This window comes from Larimichthys crocea, chromosome I (genome assembly GCF_000972845.2).
Source record: "Larimichthys crocea isolate SSNF chromosome I, L_crocea_2.0, whole genome shotgun sequence".
Classification (NCBI taxonomy): Eukaryota; Metazoa; Chordata; class Actinopteri; family Sciaenidae; genus Larimichthys; species Larimichthys crocea.
In genome coordinates this window covers 4,833,985-4,854,892 of record NC_040011.1, presented here as the reverse complement: position 1 = coordinate 4,854,892, position 20,908 = coordinate 4,833,985, and the positions used below count along the sequence as shown (strand labels likewise).

Here is a 20,908-nt window from a genome sequence, read left to right as displayed (position 1 = left end):
TTAGAATCAGAATCAGAAATACTTTTAATAAACCCAGGGGGAAGTTATTTTTGTTACAATACTCCAGTTTAAGTTAAACAAATAATCATGAGACACCGTGTGCAGGCTCCCAGTCATAAAAACAGACAAAAGAGAAATCATTTTACCAGTTCATTTACTTTAGGTGGAAAGACAGCAGCCATGACATCACAGAGCCGCTCATATGTTTATATGAACCGTTATTACAAACCATATCAAATACGACAATATTCCACATTTGATACATGTCATATGAGCAGAATATTCTGTTGGCATATTCTGGATTAAACCTGCTTTTAAACATGAAAGACTTGGATATGGACAGGCTTTGGGATATGTACATATATTGTAAGACCAATGGAAGTAGTCAGTGTTTCAAGTTATTAAGTGAAGAACATATGATTCTTTCTCTTCATTTGTTTTTCCTTTGATGAAACATGGAGTCGTTCTTAGTTAATGTCTATCACAAAAACTAGGAGAAGTTGTGTATGAAAATGAATTACGAGCACAACACTCTTTACTTTCCTGTCATCATTCAACCACCATCCCTCCATTGTGTAATCTCACAACATAAAGGAAGACACCCTGCAAGGCTGCTGCTGCTGTTGAGCGATGTTTACAGAAACACAAACGTGGTAGTTATTTGTAGTCTGCTTCGACTGTTCACTCGGTTAGCGGGCTAAATGTGTGTTCGTATCAGCTGACATGTTTACAGAAGCTATAGAACAAAGAGGACATCCTTTATCTGCACTATGTTGACCACAAACACGTGGAGTGTGAGTCTGAAGCTCCTTTAAGATGAAGTGTGTGCGTCGGTTGTTGTTGTCGTCATCACATCCCTTTGCTCTGCACCCTCTCATGTCCCCTCTATCTCTCACCTCCCCACCTCACCTCCATCCCTCCTTAACCTCCCTCCTCTCCAGGCCGACGTCAGGAAAGTGGTGAAAACAAGATGACGATCCCCAAGGTCTTTGGTCCTGGTAAAGATGCCTCACCTGCCTGACTGTCTGAGAAACTGACTGACTCGACTGAACGACTCTCTGACTGAAGTCCTTAATTTACCTCCACTCCACTCACCCTTTATGTGTGTCTGTGTTTGTGTGTGTGTTTCTGTGTGTGCATTATTTACTCAGCTCTCTCAATTCCCATCACCATTTTTCATGGCAACTTCTTTAAAGTCCACGTATGCACTCACTAACTCCAGCCTATCCTCCTGTTGGTGCTTTTACTAATGCTTAAAGCATTCCCTGTAATGAACCGAATGTTGGGTGGTTGTGTTAATATGTGTTATTTGACTTCAGAGATGTAGCTTGTGGTGTAATAAATAACATTATAATCTAAACAATTTTAATATTTAGACACCTGCAGCTCCAGAACAGTAGGGTAACCACATTAACACCAATCACTTCTTGTCTAATCTGACATGGACATGATTAAAAATAAATACATAAATAAACATCACATATTTGAATTCATTCATTTTAAATGGTCAAATATCTGGATGCCAAATTAATATTTAAATAGTCCCATAGTGCCATGACTTTAAGCCTTCATTGCATTCCTATCTGTTAACTTTGCTCACTCCAGTGTCCATCTTGGCATGTCATGTCACTTAATAATCAGTCTTCTATAAGCGAGGGAAAACTTGTATTTGTAACTAATCAGAGCTTTATACATTCCATTTTGACATGACAGACAGGATACAGGAGATCATTTGAAAAAAAAATTGAAAGCTGATGCCAAATTTAATGACTGATGGATTACGACTCAATTTGGATTGTGTTTTTTTGGGGGGGGGGCTGTAGAAAGTTGTCAGCAGTTGTCTTTTTTAATGTGTAACGTGCTCTCTCATATCCTCTCTTTTACAAGCAGTCGGTCAGGACCACTCAGACATGGTGGCCGATCTGCTTAAGGAACTGTCCAATCACAACGAGCGTTCCGAGGAGCGTAAGGGCGCCCTGGTGGAGCTGCTGAAGATCACACGAGAAGACAGCATGGCTGTGTGGGACGAACACTTTAAAACCATCCTCCTACTCCTGCTGGAGACACTGGGAGATAAAGATGTATGTTATCTGGTGGCTCTGCATGTGACTCTACTGTAAGTGTGTGTGTGTGTGTGGGGAGGATGCTGATTGCCTTTGCCACCTCTTCCCCCAGCACACTATCCGAGCCCTGGCCCTGCGTGTGTTGAAAGAAATCCTGAGGAACCAGCCGGCCCGCTTCAAAAACTATGCTGAATTAACCATCATGAAGACCCTGGAGGCTCACAAAGACTCTCACAAGGAGGTACACAACTCCCATCCCAAAGTACAAAGTACAAAGCACTACATGTCATTATTTTAAAGCTGCATTCATGAATAATGTTTCACTTGAGCAACATTTGGTCATCTCGGTTTTGATAGAGAGAGATAGTGTTAATAGACTGTAAATTGACCTACACCATGTTATGAATAATGACTAACAGGGTAAAAGCAGGCTTTAAATAGATGGGATCAACCCCCGCATATTGTGAATTCAAATAGATTAGTTTTACCTTGTTAAATGAATTCTTTGAGATATAAAATTACCTTTATGGAATGCATGTAGACACAATAAATAATAAATAATAATGACAGGTTGAAGACATGACACAATCAATCTGGTTATCAAAACTAATGACTCAACACAATCACTCGTACCTTTGAACTGAGGAACACACAGGGTTACATAGAAAGAAATCATTTTACCAGGACAGTCGGTTGTGCAGCAAGGACACAGGATGGGTAAAGATCAACTGTCAAATAAAATACACAAAATAAACACTGACACTACCCTTAAAAGGAAACTTCCAGATTAATAATATTCCAAAGTTTTAAGGTCAAAGAATACAAGGATGTCTTCAGTAGATGAGCCTGAATAAAACAAAGCCCGTTCACGATGCACCGATAAGAACCTTTTGATCTAAAAAGGGATCTCACTGTAGGGAAGGTGGTTAGTCTTGATTTTAACGCGTTCGTGTTCTTTCAGGTGGTGCGTGCAGCCGAGGAGGCGGCGTCCACCCTGGCTGGCTCCATCCACCCGGAGCAGTGCATCAAGGTGCTGTGCCCTATTGTGCAGACAGCCGACTACCCCATCAACCTGGCTGCCATCAAGATGCAAACCAAAGTCATGGAACGCATCGCAAAGGACTCTTCACTGCAGCTGCTGCCCGACATCATCCCAGGACTCCTGCAGGTCTGCGTCTAAAAGAATCTCCAAAGAGAAATAAAAGATTTGGGTTGTGAACATTTAAACATTTTTAAGGATTATATTATGAAGCTCCTCATAATTGAATAACTCTTGCAAGAATGATAAACAGAAAACATGCTTTCATTTGAATAAACATTATTTGCTAGACAACTGTTTAATGCTTGTCCTGCTTCATCTGTAACAAATAAGGCAAAAGCAGGTAAACACAGACTGCTACAAAAAGGCTTATTTGGACAATGTTCATATTTGGACACTGGGAAATATTTGCCTTATTTGTCCCTGGAAATGTTTGCGTGTACTCTGCTCTATTTGCGACTCCTCCTACGGTCCTGCTGACCCCTCGTCTGTGTGTGTGTGTGTGTGGTGTCTGATGCTGCCTTGTCTCTCTTGCAGGGCTATGACAACACAGAGAGCAGCGTTCGCAAGGCCAGCGTGTTCTGCCTGGTTGCTATCTACTCTGTGATTGGCGAGGACCTCAAACCCCACCTGGCACAGCTCACGGGTAGCAAGGTGGTCAAGTCTTTGCATACACATGTATACAGACACACACACACACACACACACACCTCTTCAGCAGACGTAGAGCCTTATCATCTTCCCATGCAGGTTTGAACCAGTTGTCCAATTATGAAGCATGGGGTCATATTTGTCTGACTTTTTTCACGTGTCCTTGGGTTATATAAGGGTAGAGATCTAAGGGTTCGTCTAATGGAAGGACCCTACAACCCCAACCTACACCCTCCACATATGATCCTAGATGATAAAATGTGTGTTTGAGAGCATGTAATGAAGGAGATCACCTGTAGGATATTCATCATTTTGACAGAATTGGCAGATATGGCGCTGTGTTTTCTCCAAATAATAAAGCGTAATTCTTAGAGAGTTTTAGCGGCTCTTTTAATGGATGAAACCTCAAATATCTGCAGCAAACAAGAAGAAGAAGAAACATTTCTGAATACTACTCCATTTTCCTCTTGTAGATGGCCAAGGTGACTTGTTTCCTCTTCTTGGTCTCTTTGAGTTTTATTGGCGTTACAACTGGTTTTGTTTCCCGTTTGCGAGATCTACTTCCTCTACTCTGTTTATTACAGCCATGCGTAACGTAGCCTACACCTTAAACTTCACCAACTTCTGGCAAAATTACGCTGTAGCCACATTTATTGGCTCCAATCCAGTTGATGAAAGCCCACCTAATGGTTCTGTTTTTTTAAGAGACATTTCAAGTTTGCTTTACACAAAATAAACACTGACACTACCCTTAAAAGGAAACTTCCAGATCAATAATATTCCAAAGTATTAAGGTCAAAGAATACAAAGTTGTCTTTGACATTCAGATGGATTTTTTTGGTCAGTGATCAAGGAGTTTTCTTCAAAATGAAGTTTGTTTCAGAACTAATTTAAGACCTGACAGGGCTGTCGGATGTGACGCGACTACTCGACGTTCACAATCGCACAGTGCTGAGGAAAAGATTAATATCTCCTGTCTTTGCTTGTTTGCAGATGAAGTTACTGAACCTGTACATCAAGCGGGCCCAGACCACCAACAGCAATAGCAGCAGTTCCTCGGACGTCTCCTCTCACAGTTAATAGAGCGAGCTTTGATTTGGAAACCCCCGCGGATGGGCGACGGTGGATTTCCGAGGCACACTCGCGCTTCTTTCAGAGTTCTCCATCTCTGAGCGTTCCCTCCTTCTCATCATAACTCCTCTGCGCTTTCCCCCAGTTTTCTTTAGTTCCTCCTCCCTCACCTTTGCTCTGGAAACTTTTGAATGTAACTGTGGATTGGTTTTAGACTGGTGGGGAGGGAATAAACACATTTTGGAGTTTTTGGATGTAGGAAATGCACTTTCTCTTCCTCCTCGGGTTCCCACAACCTCCACATCGCCTTTTGTCAAAGGAAAACCTGTTCCTCCCTCAGCCCTCAGATTCGATAGAATAAGGAGTTTTTACGTGATGCAGTGAAATATTCATCACCAGAGTGGAGGAAATTTCTGTCCACTCATCTAGAGTTTTGGAATGAAATGTCATTTGGCTGGCCCAGTGATGGTAATGATTGGTTTTGGGATGAATTCTGGTTTGGGGAGCATAAAAACCAAATATTATATGAAAAATAAAAGAAATGTGTTAAGGGAACAATGTATCAGAAAAAAAAGAGAGTACTGTACGGACATTTTTAGTTGATGTTTTAAGTTTATTGATCATAGCTCACAGAGGCATTGATTGCAGTCTTTATTTTAAATTAGTTTAATTTCTAAACTGAATTCCCCTTTCACGAAAAACGTCACTCAACAAATAGTTGCCAAAACTTTTCATCTACAGAATTGACAATCCTTCAAATTTTGTGCAGAACTTTTATTTATTAAGGTACAGAAGATGAAATCGCTGTTAAACTGCAGAATTCAAGTTGTCTGAATTTGTCTGAAATTTCACAATCAGCCGAGAGTAGACGTTTGTGAAAAGTTTTTTGTTTTTGTTTTGTTTTTAACACTGAACATTCGCAAACCTTTTTTGTCCAACATGCTTTCACAAACGGATGCCTGTCGGTCGCCAGTTTGTGGCATCTTACCTGTAAATCCCTGAGGCTGCTGCTCAGTCGAGTGACTCTGTTTGAAGAGGAAGTCTTTTGTAAATACTGCACATGTTTTTTTTTCCCCGCTTGGAGTTGGAAGAGAGATCCAGCGATGCGAGACAGTCGAAAAAGACATTACCAGGCCTTATTCACTTTACACACACACACACACACGTTTGTTGACTGGGACTGCGGAGAGTGAATGGGATGTACAGCACTGTAACTCTTGACTCTCAAAAAATGTGAATCTGCAGGAAAACAGACCCCGGCAGTGATCTTGACCTGTGACAATACAAATACAGTATTAGTCGTTCTCCTCTGATCTCCTTCTGTTCCTCCTCACGTAACCACAGCTTCTGCAATAACCGTAAACCCACCAATAAAGGTATTTTGTACATACACTTTTTGACCACTGCTTCGCAAAATTTTACATAAAGTCTATGGAGAAAAAACAAAAAAGAAGAAGAAAAGTGACCAGGTTTACTATCTCACTTTTTTGCACGTTAGCAAAATAGCTTGCATGTAACCTGCAGCACAGGTCCAACTATGTGCTGTTTTTCGAAGGGCCCAGGTTTTTGGCTGTTAAAGTGCACTTGTAACATCATCAGATTACTCATCTCTGATTTAACGTTTGGGTAGAGGAGGTAGTCACCTCAGCCATGTTCATGTATTGGAAAGGTACAAAATGGAGCAACTGTGACCAAAACCATGAGTCTGGTATATTTAAGCTGGTACAAGTATCCAGGCAAATCCGCCTGTGTTTCCTTTTTTTTATTTTTTTTATTTCAGTGTTACGTTTGAGGTATCATGAAGCTTTAAAATGTTGGATTCCTCTTAAAGTTCATGGTTTTATTTATCTCCGAGTCCCCAAAGAGATATCTTTTATTTTTTATTATTGGATGATTTGGTTCAACACTATAGGAAGAGATCAGACACATGATGCCTTTTAAATTCTGTTATCTCATTTCCTAACTTCTCGCAAAATTAAGAATAATAATTAAAATAATATAAGTATTCCTGGTTTCACCTGGGGACAATGTGTTTTATTTGAACGGTGTATTCATTTAGGGAATCCACTGAATATTGTGGTTATTTAAGTAAATGAATGTACAGACTTTACAAGTATCGGTACTGAAAATCATTTCAGCAACATGCAGCCCTGTACACTACCTGTACACTGTAATATGCCTGTCTGCACTCTTTCTTCTGAATTTCCTCAACACCATTAATCAGCCTAGTTTAAGTTTTACCAGTTAAAGCAAATCCACACATGGCATAAAGGGGGAAGTTCACCAATCAGACTGCCGGTTGCTAGCATCTGTTACCACATTACTGGTCCTAGAAACAAGAAGGTATTCGTTGCAAAACTGTTCACTATGCATGTTCTACAGTACACTGTCTTTCTTTTGTCGCAATCGGTCATGTAATATTCATACCTGTATTTATATATTTTATTTGATCTTATTTTATTTTGTCCTCTCATGATAAACTGTACAGAAGGTTTTTTTTTTGTTTTTGTTAACTTCCACCTGTGATAGATTTGCAACAATGTAAAGAAATTGTTTGCTCTAGAATTAAACAGAATAAGAACCGATCGGGATGTTTGTTTTTTGTTATCTGTCACTGATTTGTTGTATAACCTCGTGTAACGTTTAAAGAGTCGATCAAAGCTTGTACGTCTCCTCCACATTTTCTTCCCCTTTGCAGGTTGAACCTTGTTCTGTGACTTCCACTGGGGGGTACTGGCAGCAGTATCGCCCAGTTGTTCATCCATTTACAAGCACATGCGTCCAAGCGCTGAGGTGTGCTTCGCTGCTCTGTATAAACATTAACCTGAGCAGACTGTCAGATGACCTGCTCCTAATCTCTGGTCCTTTTGGAACCTTTTTTGATATCACTGAGTAAAATGAATATTTCATATTATATTCAAAGTAGAACAATAACAAAACAGAAGAAACTGAACAATTAACCCCAACAGTGAACGCAGTAGCTGAGGAAGTAACATTTGGATGGCTGTTGTTCTTTATGTCTTTGGTTGTTTTAACTGCGTGCCTTTCTAATGCAAAGTTGAACTCTCTGCCGTGTCTAAGACTTCACCAGTCCCTTATCTTGTTTGGTCAAGTTTTATCTAAACTAAAGACACTCATTAATATTAAGAATGCCTTGGGAACCAAGAGACCAGACAGCAGCTGCAGGAGATTGAACACAGCCTCAGTTTTCGTTGATGCATGTTGGGATTAAACCAACGCTGATTGCTTTCGCCATTTAAAGGTTTCATTTTGCATCCACAGCAGTCCCTCAGTCACTGTTATTATTACTATTGTTAGTGCGATATGAGCTGCCATAAAACTACTCTTACTTCACTGCTTTGATTTTTAGAATTTGAAACGTTCCCAGACCTGTAATCTCACAAAGATATTTATGTTGACACCGTTTTCTTCGTTCCTCCCAAACCTGTGGCTGTTCTCATGTTTGTTTTCCAAAAGCGACCTCCAAACATCATTACCCTAAGTGAGTTTAAAGTCGAGCTTTAGAGCCAAACTGTTAGCAGTGTCAACAACTGTTCAAGTGAAGCTGCTATTAATGCATCAACCCAGCTAGATATTGGTAGTGGGGGGTGTGCCCGCACACTCCGCCTCTCAAAGGTCATACAAGGTATGCTAATGGGACTGCTGATGACATCACCGGGACAATATAAAAGACAGGCAATGAGGTTTGGCTGCAAAACCGCTCTTGAGCTGAAATCAGCAGGAAAACCAGCAGCTGCAAAACACTAGATTTCGACTGTCTCCACGTCTTCCCTGTGGTCCTGGGATAGAAGAGGACACTGCACTGGAAAATATGCTGTTCTGCCATTCCCAGCCTGAATCCTACCACCAGCACTCTGCTAGTTACATTAGGTAAAGCACAATTCATGCTGAGAAGCTTCAGAAACTTGTGGACTGCAGGCACTTGCGTTTGGGACAAGTTAGATCTACAGCAGGTTAAAACAAAGTGTCAAAGTGCATGGCTTGAAAGTTATTTTTTTTTTTAAATGCGCAGATTATTATTCACATTCACATTATGATTATTATTACATCACACAATGGCTCATTTTAAAGGTGCATTGCCTTCAATCTCCACTACTTTTATTCCTCTTTTTTCAAACTAAATGAATCGTGCTACATGATTAACATTGTATTTTGTAACATCAACCTCTTGCACCTTTTGTTCCTACGATTAGGGATTCGATAAAAGAGAAGAGGACAGTCACCTTTGTCATCCCAGCACTCAGCCCTTCTTCTTTCCTTCTGGGTCTCTTTCAGAGAGGCCTTGGCACCTTTCTTGAAAAACGAAGAAGCCAGGCTTATGGCCGAAATTGGTGCCAGGAGGACCCCGTTCCAGTATATTCTGTGTGCAGCCACCTCGCCGGCTGTGAAACAGCAGGACGAGAGTCTCACTTATCTCAACCAAGGTAGCTATCTGTCCTGCGAAATGAATGTCCACATTGACTGAGTGGTGTCAATAATCCCAGCAGCGGCAGGGTCAGAGTAAAACTGTGTAATCTATTATGACGCAGGGCTCTCAGGGTTAGGCTGCTGAATGAAACCATGTTGACTTTTAGTTATAATATTATAAAACCGACACTCCTGCAAACAATATACACAGGACAGAAGGATAGACTTGTATCAAGATAACAAATCTGGAGCTGTATTGTACAGTCTACATGTGCTCTGGATTTCATGTTTTAATGAACTTTGAAATTGTCGAATTCTATGGAAGGATAGAAAAGCCATAATAATTACACTTTTTAAAAGAAATATACTCCAGTAGTAACAAGTAATCTGCTTTTGATTTTCTTCTCTTTTTTTACACTATCACTGTACCACATATCTACAGTAGCCTAGAATGGTCAAACTAAACACCAGCTTTAGATAAGGCTTTTCATGTTTGTTTGTTTTGTGTGTGTGTGTGTTTCATGGCCACCGTAGTTTCTCCTTCAGGTTAGGAAAGGGAAGATGAGGCGAGGGGGTTGGTAGCTGCCACAAAATCCTCCACACTTGTTGGGTTCAATTTCACATGTATAATCTTGCTTATAAAATTAAAAATTATTATGGCCTTTTTTGCTTCCATAGGTTTATTCTTTAGTACAGTTGTTAATATTCACACATATAAAGTAACTGGGGCTGTCAGGGACTTGAATTATTAACTTACTGAAATCACACTGGTAATACTTTTAAAATCATTATTGATTATTTATCTGTGTAACATGAGTTACTACATGTATGTATATTTGTGTGACTCTCATCTTTTAATCTAATTTGCCCTGCTTTTTTTTCTTTTTTTTGTTTCTTCTTTGCCTTTTCTCCTCTGCAAATTGTACATCATTCTCTTTCTTCTCCCTTCTGATTGTTTCTTGTCTCTGTTGTTGAACAGTGACTTTTTTTTTTATTTGTGCTTTATTTACCTTTTGTTTATCTACAAGTTTGCCCTGCTTATCTGCTGTATAGTAATTTGGTTGGAGTAACAACACAAATGAAAGTAAACTTGCTGTAACATGTAACATTTGGCCAACAATTACATGAAGATGGCATGTATTGATTAGAAGTTAATTGCTATCAGGCTCCATAGCTTAGTTTTATTACTGTGCTAAAAAAAATAGCACTAATAGTAAATCCCTTACTGGTTATTTTAATTATATTTTCTCCTGATATTAAAGTTAATGTATCATATTTGATCAAGATGGAGATAAGTAAAAGTTTTCTAGTGGCTGGCCTCCAAAGGTTTCTAATTTAATTCAATTTCTATCTCCACTGCCCGTCTTTTCTGATTGACTGATTTCCCATTTTTCAATTTTAATCAGGTTTTTTTTTTAATGTTTTAAAATGTAGGTCAGTCCTACGAAATCCGTATGCTTAACAGAAAACTAGTGGAGTATACAGATATAAGCAGCAAATATGTAAAGGTAGGTGTAAGGTATTGTGTTTTTTTGTTGTTTTTGTTGTCTGTTTTTTGACTTTTATATGACCTCTTCCTCTTTCTTCTCTTATCTGTTTTTATGTATGCACTTCCTGGTTTGTCACAGGTCTCTCAACCCTCCCTTCCACTTCAGGGGTGAGGTGTTGACCTTGGAGAGCTTGGTACTATCACCCAAACTTACCTTTCCTTTTTCCTAAATTTCACACAAAAAAACTCATCTTACCTTCACCACACACACTCTTAATCTGTTTTTGTCTCGGATGTTTTTCATAGAGACATCTTTACATTATTATTACATTATGTTTCTTTAATTTTTTTTTAAAGTATTAACTCCTTAAAGCCATATCTTTCCGAATAAAACCCACCAGTCATTTTCAGTGAGTCGAAAGTGACATTTTTAGACGCAAAGACGTTTGTCAACACTCACCTAAGAGTAAAGCGAGGTCATTTTATTTAATTTCTGTGTGAGTGCATCCACTTGACATGTCTCTGTTGTCAGGCTGACATTGCTTGAGCTGTAATGTTAGCGGTAGCATCCTAGAAACAGAAGAATGGGACAGGTGGCATCTATGCAAACACATGACGTGCTGGGCTCTTCGAGTTCTGGTGCTCAGTCATGCGTTAGCCTCCATAAATATCCCAAACCTACATGTTTTTACAGGTTGTTATTTATTTATTTTTTTGTTTAAATACAGGATCCTACATTTACCATATTTTGATATTGTCCTTTATTAGACCCTTGCTGCCTCTTAAAGGTCCAGTGTGTCAGATTTATGGGGCTCTATTTACAGAATATGGAAGAAAGAAACCTGAAAATAAGAATCGTTATGTTTTTGTTGCCTGAGCCTACAGATGTTGTATGTCCTCTTCAAAGGACCCTGCCATGTTGAACCGCCATGTAGCCCAGAACAGACAAACTAAACAGTGGCTCTTCATAGGGCTTGTTGTGTTTTTCACATGTTTCACTGCCACTGTAGTTTCTTCCTCACACTAGGAAGGACGTTGACGGTTCAATCAGCATATACTGCTAGATGCCACTAAATCCTACACACTGGTCCTTTAAATGCCCACTGCCCCACTTCCCAGTTTGTAACAAAGACCTGGTCTCAAGCCCAGCACAAGATGATGACATTTGTATAAGCTACTTGCCTTGAAAAAAATGCAGCTGACAGAATTTAGACCTGAACCGTCTTTTTTCAGGGTTCCCACATAAAGCCAGAAATATCTAAACTTGATGCAATAATATGTCCTCTGAACTTAGAAAAATAAATGAATTGAACCAAAATAACTTTGCATGGTTGAATATCACTGGAAAATGCCTTAAAGGTCCCATAAAATGGTATCAATGCTTCTTTAACGTGCTGTATTTCCTGTTGAAATGGGTCAGCCAATGTGGCTTAGTGTTGAGATAAAGAAAGTTTGATTTTTATGTAGGTAAAAAGTCTTTTTGGAAAACTGAGCTGGATTTCATAGTTCAGTTATGCCTACTAGTGCGGTATAAGGACACCACTGAAGCTCTGATGTCCATTTCATGGGATCTTTAAATCAGTTCAAGTGAATGTGGGAGCCCCGATTTTCGGCGGAATGTCCCTGTTGCTGCATCTCATAGATCACATGTAGCTCATTGGCAGTGGGTTATTTTCCTCACAGATGTATGATGGGTAGGGATGGAGATGAAATTCTTTGTGAATTTTTACCTCCTGACCCTTGCCTAATGAAACTACCTCCGTATGTCTTAATGAATGAATAAGGGGAGCTCTTTTGCACTTTGCCCAACAGTCCAGCTGTTTGGCTGTGTGCGGAGCTACCCTCAACCTCAAGCTGTAGTCGTACTCCAGCCTAAATGCCTGATCCTGCCTGTTCGCAGAGCATTGTGCGCGTGGTGTTTCATGATCGTCGACTGCAGTATATGGAGCACCAGCAGCTGGAGGGATGGAGGTGGAACAGACCTGGAGACCGAATCCTGGATATTGGTAAGTTGATGTTACTAACATTTGACCTGATTTACCAAAGATCACTAATATCCCGGTCTTTAACTGAGGCCACTTCTTCTGCCTCCAACAATGCTCCTGGTCTTTCTCTATAGCATTAAAGAAGCAATGTGGAGAAATTAGTTTTTGTGTTTTCTGACTGACTCATTATTTGCAGATATCCCGTTGTCAGTGGGAATATTGGAGCCCCGTTCTCATCCTCTGCACCTCAACACCATTGAGTTCCTCTGGGATCCTGTCAAAAATGCATCTGTTTTCATCCAGGTAAAAACTTTTTTCTGGTCAAATATCTACAGGAGTTCTTAACACAGCAAACTCAAAGCTTCTTTTTACTTCTCAGGTCAACTGCATCAGCACTGAGTTTACCCTGAAGAAGCATGGAGGAGAGAAAGGAGTGCCATTTCGTATCCTGGTGGACACTTTCACCACCAATGAACATGGGGAATACATGGAGCATGTGCATTCCTCCAGCTGCCAGGTCAAAGTCTTCAAAGTGAGACACTTTCTTCTGTAGATGTTTTTTTTTTCTCTAGATGTAACATCTTTGTTTATATATTTAACTTCTAATTCTTTTATTTTGGAAGCCTAAAGGGGCAGATCGCAAACTGAAGACAGACAGGGAAAAGATTGATAAAAAGGCCCTTCAAGACAGAGAGAAGTATCAACCGTCCCATGACACCACCCTGCTAAAAGAGGTGAGGCATACTGTTGTCTGTCTCTGGACACATTACATAACAGAACAGATCTGAGTGGACCCTTTGTTTCCTTTCGTCAGTAGCGCTGTAATGATCTTTATTGATCCCATGGTCGTAAAATCTTGTGTCTGGATATTTATCTAATCTCATCAGCACTGAAGCTATTTGTATGTGCTCCACCTGCCAGTCAGAATATTTTCCTTCCCCTTGCTTGGCTTCCATGGCCGCAGTACGTTTTAAACCAGAGCTCTGTCACTGTATGTTAATATGTTGCTTTGCTTGAGGTCGGTGCTGAGCTCTGTCAATGATTTGGGTTTTTTCACTCAAATGTCATCTTTGAATGTCAAGTGACTCAGCAGTTTCTGCTTTAGTGTTAATCTCGTTTGTCATTAATCTGAATCAAAAGCAAACACACACTGTACCAACGCCTAAAAACCAGTAGAACCAGCACTGCCAGGAACTTAAAATCTTTCTGTCGCACGTTTCATGCAAACATGCAGAGCAAAAAGTAAAAACAGAATAGAAAACAATGGATAGAAATTAGCAAAAATACATAAATAAATTTGGCCATACAATGATAAAATATTCTATAAAAGAATAAAGACAATAAGAAAAACTATAAACTATAAAAGAAAAGAAAATTAAATAAAATAAACTCATGGGGGGAATAATGTTTAAGAACCAGTGTATAGAAACCAAGGACCAATTCAGCACAACCTAAGAACTGTAATGATAATAATGATAAATTAAAGTCCATAAACACAGGGAATGAGAAGTATCAGAGAGTGTTACGGGAATTTTTAAAGAGACAACCTTGAACCTTGACTGGATTCAAAGTATGAAAGTTTAAGTTGAATTTATTATTCTTGTACAAGAAGGAACGTTTAACAGTGCAACACACAAGAGAGTTACAGAGAAAAGGCTCCCTGAGGAGCTCTACCAGTTGGTTCTTATTCATTTTATAAAAAATGGGCTGTCTCGGACACCTCCCACCTGATACAGATAATATCATAACATTCCTTTTTGGTTTTCTGTTCAGTAATGAACATTATGTATCAAAATGACACTTCTCAGACCTGTTTCTCACGTCCTTGTCTCTCCTGTCCTTGAACTACCGATATCTCTCCCTGCCATCCTCATCAAAAGTGTGCGAGACATGCAAAAAACAGGAAACACACATTATATGAGTTAAAACATCTGAACCCCAGTATAAATACTAATTTTTATAACAGAGAGGATGGGTGAAGCACCTTAAATAAAAGCCAAGCTAAAAAAAGAATCTGGCCAGGTTGTTTGTAAAAATGTCTACATGGGTTGAGTCCCTCAGACTGTTCCCACAAGCATATATAATATAATATTATAATATATATAATTAATATATATATATATATATATATATATATATAATAAATAATATATATATATAATATTATATATATATATACATATTATGGCATGCCGTTCAGGAAATTAAACCTTTGAATATATTGAATGAAACCTTGAATATATTGAATAAAACTTTGAATATATTGAATGAAGTCTGAATATATTAAATGAAGTCTGAATATATTGAATGAAACCTGAATATATTGAATGAAGTCTGAATATATTGAATGAAACCTTGAATATATTGAATGAAACCTTGAATACATTGAATGAAACCTTGAATATATTGAATGAAGTCTGAATATATGGAATGAAACCTTGGATATATTGAATGAAGTCTGAATATATTGAATGAAGTCTGAATATATTGAATGAAACCTTGAATATATTGAATGAAACTTCACTGACGTCAGACTTTGCGGCAGTGCCTGCAGCCATCTTAACAGTCTGTAAAAGCGAAAGACAATGAGTCAGGCCGCCCGTAATCTAGTTGCAGCGATATTAAGCAATGAGGACATGATAAATACACTGGCGAATTCGTGCCAAAATCCTCCCGAAAAAGTTTGCTAAATTTTTTACCGTGGCAGGCCTACAATATGCCATAATATATATATAGTAACTGAAATTGTCAGATAAATGTAGCTGAGTAAAGTACTTAATCAGTACTAGAAAAAAAGTACTTTTACTTTCCATCACTACTAAAAACATTGAAATTAAGTGAAAAAAGCTAGACAATGTTTCCACATTCCACATACTGAAGTCAAGTTCAAGCTTTTTATTACCCCTGACTAAAAACACAGCACTGACATGTAATGTACTGTGTAGATGGTAATAATAAAGAAATAACTGCACAGATTACTGAATACACACATGGTGTGCTCTATTGTACGACACAAACATACATATGAATGTATTTACATATTCACACATCAAGCAGACTTTTAACATTTGCATTCATTTGGAGTCATGATACTTTGTTTCTAAAGTATAAAGATAAAGTTGATTAGAGTTCAAAGGTGGGAAAACTAAAAAAGAGGTTCATAGATTTAAGAGTGGAGTGGAGTTGTTAGGTTCATTGCTGTTTTTTTACGGTTTTTCTGCTGTAGACTTTGTGCTAAAATACTTAATATTAAAATGGAGGTTGAATAGTCGGACAACACCATTGTTATTCTGTCCGTTTCTCTCGATCTAGTGTTCCCCTTGGCCTGATGCCCTCAATCTCACCATCCACAGCAGCAGCAGCAGTAGCAACACTCCGTCATCAGTTTACCACAGTTCACCAACTTCCTGTAATTTCACAGATGGGTGAGTCGTGGAATTTTACCGTTTTCCCATGAACCAATCTAACTAATTTGGTTTTTTAGAGTTTTGTACAAAAACTGTAAAAGGAACATTATGTAGAAATTTAGCGCCCCATTGTAATACCACTGTGGTAAATATAGAAACCTGTACACATGTATTTTTTATGATTACATTACTTATGATCACAAATTACTGAGATGACAATTTTTCTAATAGCCAAACATCAAGACATAGCAGCCAACTATTATAACTTACTAGTCCAACAGCAAGAAGCCCAGCTCGGCGTCTGTCTTTCAGACTTTTATTTCACAAAGCTCCCACCAACGACTAAAACTCAGTCCCAGATTTACTCTTGTCCAGCGACTTCTTACTCCATCACTCTCTGCTCTGTCAACGTCCTCTTCAGTCTATTCACCTCTGTCATTATGTCCATAGAGGCTGCTGAGCCTGATTACAATGCCTGCTTGCCCAGATTTGGCACGATACCGGCTATGCTCCTTGTCAGCATTGCCTCACACCCCGGAGCTTAAAACTTCCTCTTCCCGGTGGTCCAAAAACGTCTGTGGTACAAACAGTTAGCCCAGCTAACAAATAAACATTTTCTCCATAAAACATGATCTAGTTCTACCAAAATCAATGAAATAGTTGGGGTGTGACCTATAGTGCTGTAAAGGAGCACAAAGTTACAGTGTCAGAACAGACGTACAAATGACAGACATGATTCACCTGATTACAACTCAATGTAGCACAAACAAATCTCATCTGATGATTTATTATTTTATATGCTTAATAAATTTCTATTGCTTGGCGGTGTCAGAGATCAAAATGCAGTGAAATCTGAGAACTCTACATGGTTAACAGTTGTAACGGTTGTGCAACACAAATAGTGATAGTAGTTCCCTCTATGGGTGCTTACTGGGTCCAAACAAAATACTCAACCAATCATCTCAATCTGTTCTTTCTTCCTTATGTGCATGTTTTTGTAGCAACTGTTCTCCAAACCAGCAAGGGGATCTGCCCATGCCCAGCTGCTCTGATGTAAGTAACAGAGAACAGTGCAGTGTGAAAGTGTTAATGTTGCTCTCTCATTCCTTTTAGGCCATTATTTGGAGACAGTGGATGCTGTGCTGCTATACTCATTTCAAGGGCTCTTCTTCTTTTTGACATGTAGCACCTTCTGCCATTGTCCACGCCGCAGGACACTCAGCAGTGGCTGCACCGTCACAGGTTCTCACCTTTCTCAAGGCTCTTCTCCAGCTTCTCAGGTAATGCTGGTAAAATTAAAAAAATCACAACACCTTTTTGATCCACGGATCAGTCATACAGTCAGAGCGAGCAGGCACACGGCTGAATTACTCCGTCCAAGGGGAAAAAGAGTATCGTTTTTAAGCGGGAAGGAAGCAGAATACATTTTCTGCTGTTGTTGTAGGTGCTGATCTGTTAAGGATGAGCAGGGAGGATCTGATCCAGGTCTGCGGCCCAGCAGACGGTATTCGTCTCTTTAACACCATGAAAGGAAGGTGAGACATTAAAATACACCTCTAAGTCACATCATAATTGGGAAACACTGTGCTAATCTATTCTGATGTAGAGGCTACTTATATTACAAGCGATGGCTGCTGTTGCTTTAGGCTAGTTTTGTTAATGAAAAATGGATACAATGAGAGCAAAGTTCGACAGGCTGCCCAATCTTAATGGTGAAGGTTGCCGGGTCAGTATGCAGCCTTAAAAGAATAACACCTCAGGTCTGAAAAAAAGGCACAGACTTTATTAGAAAGATGGTAGAAATCAACATCAGTCAAAGGCAAAAGCACAGAGCAAGAAACATCGATCATTTTACCATTAAACTTCTCAGAGAAACACCCAACGAGGTTAAATTATCCATTTTCTTTCACAACAAAGATGAGACGAGAGAAGGGTAAACACAAAAGTGAACACAGGAGAACTTTGGCAAACCAAAACCTTCCCAATCTCTGCATTTAAGTCCTAAAATTCAGTTTTTATGTAGACAAAATGGCCTACAAACAACCATCTTAAGGTTACTACTAATGCATGTTCTACCTGCTACAGTAGTATTACAGTCTGTGCTCACATTTTCCAGGTGTATTCAGCCCCGTCTTACCATCTATGTGTGTCAGCAGCAGGCCAGACATCAACCTCCCATCAAGCCAGGGGGTGGAGACAGTAAGTGATTTGATCAGTTCTGACCACATTTATTAAGCCAAGACTTTTTCTCTTTCCTAGAAGTTTTCATGTTTTAGAGGGTGCCATCACATATCTAGAATCATGATCTTAATAGTAGTAGTCATGAACTGTCTCCTTTGTCCTCCCTGCAGTATACCACGCTCTGTACCTGGAGGAGCTGACGCTGTTGGACCTGTCTGAAAAGATCGCTCTGTTGTACAGCATCACTCCACAGCAAATTACACACATCTACAGACAAAAATCCAACGGGATCCATGTCTTAGTCTCTGATGAGGTATCCTTACATCCGGCCTGGTATCACCAAATTGCGTATGAACATTTTGTAACCATGCACCCAGATCAGGTACATCTGCCAGGCTACACATACTAGTTGTCCACCGGAACAATAAACAAAAATCTTCTCACTATATATTTCTAGGCTGGCAAAAACTGATATTAACACCAGTGAAATGACGATGAGCTACAGGTGGATTTTCATATGCAGCATCTTGGAAATGTACACATCGGTCGATTTGTTTGTTTCAGATGGTGCAGAACTTCAGAGAGGAAACAAGTTTCATCCTCAGCACTATACGGGGTAATTGTCTTTAACCTTTAATTTCACAACTGACTGTTTAACATTCAGCATCCATCATACCGTGTCATGGATTATTTGGTATTTTTAATGATCTTTCATTTGAATTGTTTTCTGTTTCTCAGATGAAAACACAGACGGATACCACGTTGTGTTGAAATGACCGACATACTCTGGAGGTTCAAAGTTTCACGAGTGGAATTGTACAGATTTTATATAAATCCTTCTAGACATGTGACATTTACTTTTACATTTAGATTTACAGTCGAGTATAATGCTGTTAAGCTTTCAATTGTTGACTTTGAGGTTTTGTTTAGTTTTCTTTAATTTTCCTATTTTCCTATTTTATTTGAACTTTTGTTTAGTTACTGATTCATGTTTGATATGCCTTGTAATTAGTGGTAAACAGTGGCCTGCAAGTTAATGACTTTCATGATAATAAAGCAAAGTAAATGCCACACATCATCATATTGACAGAGAGTAAAGACAAATGAACAAAACTTTACGTTAATGCAATGTAATTGTTATGCTTGTCCTGAATATGAAATGCTATGATGTAGCCTGTCTTGCATATGCCATACAGCCTATTTCCTTGATGACGTGTAATGTTAAATTTGGTAAAGTTGAGGTATTTATGCACATAGACCTATGGCATGTTTAAACAGAGACATTGTGTTGCAGTTCTGAGGATGATTTTGACTGTCTGGGCTCTATAAGGAGTCTATTATGTTCCAAATAAAGTATTTTCATGGGTTTTATTCAGGTGTATGAAAATGCCTGTTTTTAACAGTAGGCTAATCTGTAGGCATGTTTGTCTCACACACCCCATCCTAGTATCATCAGGTAAGTTCAGGCGGGTAGAGCTAGGAGATGTGGCCTGCTATAAATCTATTTTCCTATCTATCTTCCCTCACGCTAATGATTATGTGCTTGCACATTAACATTACATTAATTTAAGAGGCAGCACGGTGGAGCAGTAGTAAGCACTGTCACCTCACAGCAAGAAGGTCGCTGGTTTAAACCTCAGCTGGGTCCAAAGACATACACTTAATAGGTTAACGTAGGCGTGAGTGTGAATGGTTATTTGTGCCTTGCAAAGAGCTGGCAACTGATTACAAATAATGGAGGGATGGAAAACGCATGCAAATTGAGACAACACAGCATAGAGCACACACAGAAATGCACTGCAAATTTACAACAACATTAGGCTACAGAAACAAGAAAACTATAGCACACAGTTTAAATATGACAGTGAGATCTCACTGATGAGGTGAGTTTACTGAACTACAGTTTTCCACTCTGGCCAAACCACAAATACTCGAGAATTTTTAAAGAAAAAGCCTTGAATAAGGAAGACTGGATTCAAGGTATCAAAGTTTAAGTTGAATTTAATATTCTTGTACAAGAAGGAGCGTTTAACAGTACAACACACAAGAGGGGTTACAGAGAAAAGGCTCCCTGAGGAGCTCTAACAGTTGGTTCTTTTTTAAAAATGGGCTGTCTCGGACACCTCCCCACTGATACAGTTAATATCATAACATCCTTTTTTGGTTTTCTGCTCAGTAATGAGCATTATGTTTCATACCCATACTTCCCTAACCTGTCTCTCTTGTCCTTGTACAATTTTTATAATTATCTCTTCCTGCCAGCCTCAGTGAAACACAGGCCAAATAAGGGAAGTGGACGAGACATGCAAAACACAGGATACACACACTCTATATATGAGTTAAAACATCTGTACCCCAGTATAATCCTTTTTTTTTTTAACACACTCCCTGGCCTCTTCACATACGTACCTATCTGTTCTTGTTTTTTTCTAATGTGCTCCAATTTAACACAACACAACCATGGGCGGACTGGGACAAAAAATCGGCCCTGGCATTTTGGACCAGAGCAGCCCACAACAAATGCACGGTATGCCAGATTGCCAGTCCATCCCTGAACACAACAATGGACAAGACTATTACACAATAGACTATCA

The 20,908-nt window shown here is 39.2% G+C and overlaps 2 protein-coding genes across 30 annotated transcripts in view; both read left to right on the top strand.

The window, feature by feature from the left end:
- Positions 1-7,407, top strand: part of clasp1a (cytoplasmic linker associated protein 1a) — an 85,543-nt gene extending 78,136 nt beyond the window's left edge. For 19 of the 25 annotated variants that reach the window (XM_019260408.2, XM_019260411.2, XM_019260406.2 and 16 more), the window contains 6 exons: positions 942-998; positions 1,888-2,081; positions 2,176-2,304; positions 3,025-3,231; positions 3,640-3,756; positions 4,747-7,407. In XM_019260408.2, coding sequence (XP_019115953.2) covers positions 942-998; positions 1,888-2,081; positions 2,176-2,304; positions 3,025-3,231; positions 3,640-3,756; positions 4,747-4,833 — 791 coding nt within the window. In that variant the 3' untranslated portion in view covers positions 4,834-7,407. The remainder of the gene's footprint in view (positions 1-941; positions 999-1,887; positions 2,082-2,175; positions 2,305-3,024; positions 3,232-3,639; positions 3,757-4,746) is intronic. The other 6 variants (XM_019260410.2, XM_019260423.2, XM_019260424.2 and 3 more) reach the window with 3 other exon arrangements.
- Positions 7,408-8,263: 856 nt separating this feature from the next.
- tfcp2l1 (transcription factor CP2-like 1) lies at positions 8,264-19,671 on the top strand. 5 transcript variants are annotated; one of them, XM_019260398.2, is made up of 15 exons: positions 8,265-8,715; positions 9,121-9,269; positions 10,687-10,760; positions 12,642-12,747; positions 12,923-13,029; positions 13,106-13,258; positions 13,350-13,460; positions 16,039-16,151; positions 17,135-17,186; positions 17,320-17,413; positions 17,578-17,668; positions 18,250-18,332; positions 18,485-18,627; positions 18,879-18,930; positions 19,053-19,671. In XM_019260398.2, exons 1-15 carry the CDS (start codon positions 8,657-8,659, stop codon positions 19,088-19,090), a joined length of 1,425 nt encoding a protein of 474 aa, XP_019115943.2. In that variant the 5' UTR covers positions 8,265-8,656; the 3' UTR covers positions 19,091-19,671. The 5 variants fall into 5 exon arrangements, 1 of the variants encoding a protein (XP_019115943.2); XR_003463183.1 differs by having other exon boundaries at positions 8,264-8,715; positions 9,039-9,269; positions 18,485-18,930; XR_002042040.2 differs by having other exon boundaries at positions 18,485-18,930.
- The last annotated feature ends 1,237 nt before the right edge of the window (positions 19,672-20,908 follow it).

Bases quoted from the DNA above. Each gene is read 5' to 3' on its own strand.
- tfcp2l1 (XM_019260398.2), top strand. From the start codon at position 8,657: ATGCTGTTCTGCCATTCCCAGCCTGAATCCTACCACCAGCACTCTGCT. The intron at 18,628-18,878 runs GTATCCTTACAT...TGTTTGTTTCAG, and splicing joins ATGTCTTAGTCTCTGATGAG to ATGGTGCAGAACTTCAGAGA. The intron at 18,931-19,052 runs GTAATTGTCTTT...TCTGTTTCTCAG, and splicing joins CATCCTCAGCACTATACGGG to ATGAAAACACAGACGGATAC.